The 9,695-nt window shown below is 35.5% G+C and overlaps 2 protein-coding genes across 2 annotated transcripts; both read right to left on the bottom strand.

Annotated features, from left to right (window-relative positions):
- Positions 1 to 796: 796 nt before the first annotated feature.
- LOC108452875 (uncharacterized) lies at positions 797 to 7,456 on the bottom strand. The gene is made up of 17 exons (XM_017750656.2): positions 6,784 to 7,456; positions 6,153 to 6,672; positions 5,805 to 6,062; positions 5,613 to 5,704; positions 5,092 to 5,301; positions 4,613 to 5,017; positions 4,186 to 4,352; positions 3,999 to 4,092; positions 3,820 to 3,876; positions 3,540 to 3,674; positions 3,354 to 3,425; positions 2,919 to 3,185; positions 2,691 to 2,819; positions 2,442 to 2,543; positions 2,262 to 2,341; positions 1,998 to 2,132; positions 797 to 1,631 (listed from the first exon to the last, which is right to left on the bottom strand). Exons 1-17 carry the CDS (start codon positions 7,267 to 7,269, stop codon positions 1,046 to 1,048), a joined length of 3,795 nt encoding a protein of 1,264 aa, XP_017606145.1. The 5' UTR covers positions 7,270 to 7,456; the 3' UTR covers positions 797 to 1,045.
- Positions 7,457 to 8,218: 762 nt separating this feature from the next.
- On the bottom strand, positions 8,219 to 9,018 carry LOC108481948 (pectinesterase inhibitor 3-like). The gene has a single exon (XM_017785049.2). The coding sequence runs from the start codon at positions 8,927 to 8,929 to the stop codon at positions 8,363 to 8,365; it is 567 nt and encodes a 188-aa protein (XP_017640538.1). The 5' UTR covers positions 8,930 to 9,018; the 3' UTR covers positions 8,219 to 8,362.
- Positions 9,019 to 9,695: the final 677 nt, after the last annotated feature.

The raw sequence follows: 9,695 nt of genomic DNA, 5'->3' as shown, positions 1-9,695 counted from the left end.
CATCAAATAATAATTGATGTTGTTTAGGGTTAACGACAAAGAATTCATAATTGATTTTGTTAGGGTTAATAGCAAAAGGTTTAAAGACTTTATTCAATATTTGGATTTTGAATTTTGAAAGATAGGAGAACGTTGAAAAATTTTGATTCGATTTAACTTAAGATTTAACCTCCATAAAAGCATAAACAATATATATATATATATATAAGGAAAAAACTATATACAGCCTCTGAAACTAGAAGATGAAATCTTAAAATCCTCAATGCATGGATAGGTAGCTATGTTTTTCAAATAATAATATTAATAACAGTAGATGGTTTTAGAGTTAATGGCGAAGAATTTGGTGTTGTTCAAACGAAGATTTAGTTTTCGAGTTTTGAGTTTGTCTAATTTAATTCAGTTTTAACTCAAGACAACATGAAGAATAGAAGAAAACCATATATGATTCAAATAAGATAAAACTCAAAGCTGAAATCTCAAAATTCTAAGTCAAAAACTTCATTGACAAAATACAGTGATAAAACAAGAAATGCAAATCCGAACGTTAAAGACGACATATTGAGAAGAATAACCTCTAAACTCCAAATATAAACCATAAAACCAACATCCCATTTTTACAATATGAAAATCCTTTTCTTTTCGCGGAACAAACCTATCCCCCAATTAGCCATGTTCATTGAAGGAAAAATTGGCATTAGTTCCATTTTTATAAACACATGAGATGATTCAATATCAGGACCAGACCAATTTATAGTATAAGGATAAAAGCCCAATGCACCAATTAAAGACTCAAAGCTTTAGCAGTCTACAATATTACAACTACAATAAAGCCTCTTAAAAACATATTGAAAGGATTTAAGTTGCTTTAGAATTCAATATAATGGAAGTTATAAAACAAACACCAATTACCCACATTTTCAATCATATACACAAACACAATAACATAAGATTAAATTAAATTAAAAAAAAAAAACCCAAAATTCTGGCCTGTATGTAGGTTTTAATGCAACAGGCAAAAAAAAAGAACCTACACCATTTTCATTTTTCACCTTTTTCGCTTGCCACCTTTCTTTTGAATCTTCCTTAACTTCATGAATTTAGAAGAGAGTGCAGTTGAGGCACTCTTACCTTCAAGCTTTTTTGTCATTTTCACCACACTTGCCATGCCTTTCCTTGCAGCTGCCCGATGTTCCGGCCTACGGCTCATCATCTTACGATCAAGGGGCCAATATGCGTATGGTTCGAGTTTATCCTTCCTCTTTACATCCCCACCAGCCTTCTTGCTAGCATACTCGCTTCCCGTGTATGCCCATCCAGACTCTGATGTTTTCCTTCTCTTCTGGTTGTTTCTTGAAGAGCCAACCGAGAAATGACTTGGCACTTCACTTCTTCTATCTGAATCCGGGTCTGATACAGCAACCTTCTTTGGCTTCCTTCCCTCGTTAATTATCAAGCGTCCCTCAGGGTCGAACTCTGGTTCATCATCGGAATCTTGCTTCCGCTTGAGATTTGAAGATGATCGAAGTGCGGATCTTGTTTTATGCCGATCAAGCAAGTCCAGTGGCTCGTCTTCTAGCTGGTCAAGCAAGTCCTCAGGCAAGCTCTTCTCTGCTCTCCGGGTTTTCTTGGACCTAAATCGGAAGTTCTAATTTATCAGTTTTGAAAGCACAAAAAACAGTAACCTAGAAAGTGAGCATATGCTATATACATCAGATGATATTCTCGATACACTCAAAAAGGAACTGTTTATAGATCATGAGACATTGCATCTATTTGAAATTTCAATACCATTTAAATGAGTCAACAACCCAACATGATAGATAAACAAGGATGTATGGGATGGGATCACATCAAGTCTAATCCACATCATGGAACTAAAAGGTCATATGATTTGAACGCAATTGTGGCCTATTGGTTAGGTGTTCACCTTCTTCAAGGATAGCCTAGGTTCAAATCACATTTGTACCCAAAAAAAAAATGTAATATGGTTTACTGACCGAAGTGTAGATGCTTTTGATTTCAACTTTGAGGAAGCTTTGCTCTTTTGGCCAGAAGCCATCTCCACATCACTGTCATCTGTATTGTCATCACCAAAATCAGAGAATATTTTCGTATGATTCCATCTGCTAAGCCTGCACATTCAAACAAGTATGGAAAATCAAAGGCGTATCGATGAATAAGACTCTGAAAACAGACGAGATTGTACATATTATATGGCTATATGAATGATTGTATGGGTGCAGTGAAGCAAGGTGAGAAACCTGGAAGTTGTTGCCTTTGACAGATGAGATTTACTTTCCACAGAGCTAACAGCCTGTTTCTTCTCTTTCCTCTCCTTGATCTGTGTTTTAAGAATGATGAGTGACATCCTTCAAAATGAAATCTTCACATATCCACATTTATGTATATATATCTGAACAAAATGACATTCATCAACAGACCTTTCGTATGTTAGTAAGGAGCTTCATGTGTTCTTCAGGCATCACAGCCTTCACAGCATCGATACCACATTTCCTAACTAGCATTTCCAGAAGAAGCTTAACCTGAAATAAGAAAACACATCCATAAGCCAAAAAAAATATGAACATGCAAAAAGGCTAATAATACTGTCATTGTGAACAGTTAAATTGTATAAAAACATCTCCTGTAACAATGACCAAAAACAATGGTATATGAAGAGGAACACAAACCTTAGCTTTAAAATGATTTTTGGTATCATCTTGCCACTTCAACAAGCCTTCCACCAAGCTGGCCAGGTGTGCTTGCAAGCCTTCAGCTTGTGATTTGGCCACCAACACTTTCAACAAACCCAAATTAGCCTGCATCATAAGCAATCATAGACATAGGTAATGCAATACAAAAGTGCAAAATAAGGAACAGAACCATTAGCAAAAATACATGTGTGAGAGAGAACAAACTTTAATAATTTCTCTGTTCTTTCTTTGAAGGAGAAGATATGTGGAAGGAAGCAACTTGTAAGCAGAAGAAACAAGATCAGAGAACTCATAAGCCAACCGAGCCAAGCCTTTCACAGCAGCACTAATCATATGAGGAGTTTCTCCAGCCAAACCTCTAGCAACCATATTAAACAGATGTTCTCTCTGTCCACCGTCATCTTGATCTCCATATTCATGGCCAATTTGGACAAGGACCTCATAAGCTCTATTTCTAGTTTTCTTATTAGCCTGCAAAAAAGTAGTATCATACAAAAGGAATCAGAGAGAATATGTAGGAAGAAATTCCAGAACGATATGAGAGTGCCCCAAACAGAAAATAACATGAGATACTGTAATTTTTACTTCCATAAGATATTAAAATTAGACAGACATAACAAATAGCTATTGACAAAATACCTCTTTCAAAGCAAGGATTATCTCAGTCAGGAAAGAACTAAGAATCTCATGTCTCCTCAGGTTCGGATCCACCTGTACAAAGAAACATTAGTTAATCTTCAAAAAAAAGATTCTTAGAATGATTGATTTAATCATGCAAACATAGTACGCCGCCTAGATGAAAGACTAAAATCAGTTTGTTGTGACCTTAGAGGCATGGGTTATCAGCTCATACAAACAGTCGAGTCTGTGACGTTTGGCAGAAAAGTGCAATGATGGCAATACTTCAATCATAAGTTTAAGCAATTCCTCCAGTTTGGCAGATAGAAATCCTTTTTGGTTCTGACCAGAAAACAAAAAATATATTTATCAAGTGTAAATTGACAGAGTGAGATATACTGGAAATTGGATATGAATTATAAAATATACATCTAAATGCAGAGACAAATGAAGAATATAACTCAGAAGTATTAGCATGAGGAGATACCCTGAGAACTATTGAAAGAACTTTGTACGCTTTCTTCTGAATCAAGCCATCCACATCCTGCAGATTAATAATAAAATTGTTATCATAATAACTAAACTCTTCTTCAACAAAAATATAAGACTTAACCAAACAAGAGTCATAATTAATAACACTAGATAGCATGGAATTATAAAACCAACCTGCAATGCAGGTTTTATTGCAATGAATAAGAGATTTAATGCTGGCTCATCTAAACCAGGCAAAAGTGACACTGCCAGGTCAATTAACCGTGCCCTGCAGTTTATATCAACAGGAAAGAATACAATCATTAAGACCATAGAACTGCCATGCCTGCAAAATGTACAGATATTAAGCACTGCAAGTTACCTTTTGAGAGATAATGAGCTTTTAGATGATGAATTATCGACCTGCATATTTGATGCCTCAGCTACCCCAGCCTGTTGCGTGACTTCTAAAAGCCTTTCCATCGTGTTTTTAAATATGGTTCTGACAATGTTCTTATGTGCTATGGAAGCAAACTCCCCAATCGTGGACTGTAAATGGAGGAAAAAATTCAGTATGAAATTGGGAACACTAACATGCAAGTATCTAAGGCTGCAATTGGTAGTAACGATAAGAAATTTTTACCTAATGGTTAGGTTTATATTCACTTTCCTACTTTATAGCTTAACCACTGGATGAAAACCTTTTCTACCTTCCTACATCCTATCCTCCCAACTAGGCAAATACTTAAGGATAAAAGATGACTGGCAAAACGGGATTGTGCACTTCCTTAATAAGATAGTACAAGTACCTGCAAAGAACCACCCTCATCTACTGTAGATTTCATGAAGATTCCTGACAAAAGTTTCAATAACTGTGGAGCAGATGCAGTTAGCACATTTAAATTTTCCCCAGCGATCTCTGGGGTATAATGAGATATCGCTCGCTGTTTGGCAGGACATATTTCAGAACTGTCAGCATCATCTTTTCCTTCCTTAATTCCCTTATTTTGTTGAATCAGAATCTGCAAACTAGAGCATATTATTCCACGAATATCATGTTCTTCATCAAGGGCACTGCATATTGGCTTTAGAAGATCCTTGAAGCTTTTGGCAGTATCCAAAGGATAATTACAAAAAGACGGCAACAAGGACCACACTGAGTATGCAAGAGCATCTGCACTTCTTGATGAGAAAACCTTTCCTTCTAGTCCAAGCTGCCAAAGGTAAGGAGTAATTAAGAAATGTGTAGAAAAAGAAAAGATGAACATACCAACAACAGGAATTTTACCCTCCGAGATCTCTGCTTCATTTCTTCAACCAGACCCAAAAGTGTCTCACAAAAGAAGCCCAAACGTGCACCTACAATATGCTGCTTCAGAATTGGAAACAGCCACACATTTACTTCTGAAAGGTCATTAGCCTGAAAATTCAGAGGCAAAATTCCTAAAAATGTCTCAGGCCCCATTGCACCTAGAGCAGATCCAACACATTCATGTAACTGCAGAAGAACAATCAGTCAATATATCCACAGGTTAATTCCAAGATTGCAACTTATAAAAAAACCAAAATTGAAACAGGTCAGAAATGAAAAAACCGAAGTGGAAACACATATCAATCATGAAACAAAGCAAAATTGAGTATGACAAGATAACTGATGTAGGAGAAATATATACCATATGTATTTTAATTTCTAACTCTTATTGGTCTTTGAATATTTATAGTAAGCACAGTGGTCAACATTGACTACCATTTTATACATCATATGACAAAAGCTAAGTCCAAATAAAGATTCTCAGGCTCAACGAATACCTGTTTTCTGTAAGGAAAATCTTCATCTGGCAAGCTTTGCATGTCAGCCAAGTTCTTAATAGTACCCTTCATAAAATATGAAGAGTAATACCCTATAGAATAGAAACCAGGTTGAAATTTTACTTCATCTAAAAGAGCACACGTTCAATAAAATAGGAATAGAAAAGAAGCAACAAGAGGCACTGCCAATACCTAGTTTATCAAACATGGTTGAAACAACTTGAAATGCCATATCCCACGCCACACTATAATGATAATCAAGTAAGCTCTCAATGATTGCACAAACTTTCTCAATTATAGTTGGCCCTGACTTTCTATCATCAGATTGTGCATGAATAATCTGATCCACTCCCTGTTTGATCAAACCCTCATCAATGCAGCCGTCTATCAGGGTCTTGAAAGCCTCCGTAGCAGAAAAAATAGCCTCTTCATGTTCCGACCCCAGAATATCTATCACAATAAAAACCCAACAATCATAATGGAAGATCTTCTCAATTTCTCACTAAAAGTAATTGCTAACTAAAAACTAAAATACCAGACCTTTGAGTGCACTGAACACAATGGGGAGTTTAATCACACAAAGTTGCCTGTTAAGAGACTGCACTTTCATCATTCCAGAACTCAACAAACGAGCATTAAACGTCAGGCTAACTGGAGAAGTTTCACTTGCAGAGACAGATACAGCCAAAAACGATAACAAATCCAGCAATGCCTCAGCCGAAACCTCTATGTTCGGATAAGTACAAACCACATTCAAACTATCAGTTACACGCCTAGTAACAAGAGGTTGCCGAAGTTCCAATAAAGTTTTATAATATTTAAGAATTGTAGTCATGTATTTCATCGACAAAAGTGGAAGAGAGTCCTTAAGAGCATCCAAAACATAGAGAACTTCCTGAGCTCCTTTAACCGCTTCACTCGAATTCGCATTTGAACCGCCGGCGAGCAGAAGAAACCTCTCGAATAAGTTTGATATAGCTTCACTCGCAGGTGCCAGCACCGGTGTCCCTCTCAAGCTTTGTAAAACATCACGGATACACAAATGCGATTGCCTTCTCACCTATTTCAAAAATTAATTCGCAAGTAATTAAAAATAATCATAATTTGATTGAAATTCAACTCTCTCTTTTTTTTTTTTGGATTCAACGAAAGGAAAAATAAAAGATATTACCTTAGAGCGGGAATCGGTTAAGTATCCGATTAGAACCCCGTAATTTTGCGATAAATCAGACCAATTAACTTTATCTCCAGCAATCAATAACTGAGCTAAACATTTCAAACCTGACGTCAGCGTGACCTCCGTAACGGAATTCAATCTCAATACCGTAACGACCATCCTCGAAACGAAATCTCCTTTCTTTTTCAAAACGGCGACGGGGATACGGGGGAGAAGGAGAGAGAGGACGGTGGCGAGAGACTGGACGATGTGAGGAGGGGAGTCCGGTTCGGAGCCTAGGCGGTCGAGAGAAGAACACGTGGCGCCGAAGTAGGCGATCGGTGAGAGAGGCAGATTTTGTTCCTTCAGTTCTTGAGTCATTGCGCCAACGGTGGCGCAGAGGCGTTGGCTGTCTTCTTGGTCGGAGTTCGAGAAGTGGCGGAGTACTGAGTCGCAGAAATCACCGGTGGGTGAGTCCGGGAAGAAGTCCAAGGCTTCCATATCGCAGTACCGGCGCCGTTTGCCACAAAGAATAAATCAGGGTTTAAAAGATAGAAAGTAGGGTTTTAAAATACAAGGGTAAGTGTGGAAAAGAATAATTTTAGATTTTATTTTTCTTGTCTAGGGTTCAAAATTTGAAGTTTGGTACAAGGTTGAAGTTCTGGTTCAAAAATTAATATTTATGTTTAAAATAATAAAATTACTAAAATTATGTATTAATAATAAAAAATTTATTTAAAATATAATTAAATAATTAAAATAGACCATAAATAATATGGTGTAAAGAGTAAAATAACTTTTTTAAATTTCATAAAAATATATAGTCTTGGACTTTTCTTTTAGGCCCTTCATGTTTTTATGGACTAAACCCATTAATGTACTAAAGTGTTTTAATTTCATAATATAATTTCTCAAATTAATTTTCATATGTATAATATATAAATCATTTTACGATTATTAAATTAATTTTCAAAAAGAAATGTTTTAAAATTTTAAAAATTCAGTACATAAATATATATCATATATATTTTTGTATTTGAATAATCTTTAATTGTCATAATTACATATTTATAGGTCAAACATGAATACTTTAAAAGAACAAATAGTTTGAATAATATAAGTTTCACGAACATGATTCATGTATTCGGATTCGGTATATGATTCATCAACATTATTCCCATTAGATTATGATACACTCACGATGTGGGTGAAAAATATATGTGATAAATTTATAAAAAAAAGATTATGAAAAATAAAGTGATGAATAATTAATAATGAATTTTATAAGTATTGAATTTACATTAAAAAGTTGTTTAATAGATTAATAAAATTAAGAGTAAATTATTAAAATAATTATTTTATTTGTTTCAAATTATATTTTAGTCATTTAAATTTAAAATGTTACATTTTAATCAGTTATATTATTGTAAATGTTATGTAAAAAATCAAATTTTTAAGAGAGAAATGAGGCTGTTATAAAAATAATATTACATTACAATTACATACAACTTCTCCGAAAATAAGATTAAAAAAGAAAAAAAACACCATAAAATCAATGAGCCAGATAAAATCACAACCGTCCAATTCATCATGATCAACGGTTCAGACCACCACTTTCGTCAAGCCTACGAATCATATACAAAGCATTACTTGTAACCATAGCCACATTTGTGATCTTCTTCTTCACATCACCTTTCACCTCCCGATCAACCACTTCGAACCCATCAACACACGTGTCCTCATACGTCAGCGCCGCACTCACCCACGTCCGTGCATTGCTCATCTGGAACTCGAACGTTTCGCCTCTCAAATGCTTCAACTCACTCAACGTTTTGCTTAGCTCATCCACCGACTCAGCCATTTGCTCCACGCAGTCGCTTAGAGCCGCTCGTTCCCTTTTGCTTTTCCCCGTGACGCTGGTTTTTAAGTAGGTCGAAGCTTTGCGGGCGCGGGCGAGGCTGACTTTAACGGCGGCTTGGGCTAAGTCGCGTGGGGTGCCGGTGGGGCCAGAGTAGGATGATAGTGTGCGGAGGCAGAGTGAGGGGTAGCTGGCGTTGATGCATGATGAACGGACCAGATCTTGCGGTGCATTATGATTTGGTGCGGCGGCGGAGTAGAGGAAGGGGGTGAAAAATAGGAGGAAGAAAAGGGTGGTCGCCATTGTTGAGTGCTGTTAACAGCTAAGTGACTGTTTCAGAGTTTCATTTTTGGTGAGTTTTTTTGTTGGAGAAGAAAGACTTTTATAATGGGAGAGTGAACGTTGGTATAGTGGCATATGATTATAGTTCGTTAAATGACTAAATTATCCTCAACTTTAATTTATTATATAAAATTATTAAATACTAAATAAATTATATCTTTGTATAAATGAGTTTACATTAATTATTTATAAATATGAATATATTTTGACAAAACTTGAAGGTTATATTTTAAATTAATTAAGTTTGGATGAGCATAGATTTGATCATGAGTCGAGTCAATGCCAAATATTAGGTTCATTTTTTAGGTTTGGGTCCGGGTTGACTAAAAACATGGTCTGAAGTATTACCTAAGCCCGACTCAAATAAAAATGCTAAACCCAAGCTCAACCTAACCCGCTCGTATTAATTTTTTTATATAAAAAATTTAAAAATATAATACATCAAATACACTAAAAATATTAAAAATAATTTTTTTAATAAATTAAAAATACGTTAAAAAAACTTTATACTTAAATAACACTAAGAAACTTGCAACTTGGCAAACAAATGCCTCTAAAATAGTAGCAAAATTAACAATAAAACAATAGTTATAAAATATCCAAACAATAACAACATAATAGTAGCAAAATAGTAGCATAATTTTTTTAGGTAGATTCGGGTTGGTTTGGGCCAGAGCCAAAAGAATCATACTTGAAGCCTGGTCCATTTAGAAAATGGGCCTTATTT

Source organism: Gossypium arboreum, chromosome 7, assembly GCF_025698485.1.
Source record: "Gossypium arboreum isolate Shixiya-1 chromosome 7, ASM2569848v2, whole genome shotgun sequence".
Lineage (NCBI taxonomy): Eukaryota > Viridiplantae > Streptophyta > Magnoliopsida > Malvales > Malvaceae > Gossypium > Gossypium arboreum.
The sequence above is the reverse complement of the archived record's forward strand: the minus strand, read 5'-3'. Positions and strand labels throughout refer to the sequence as shown.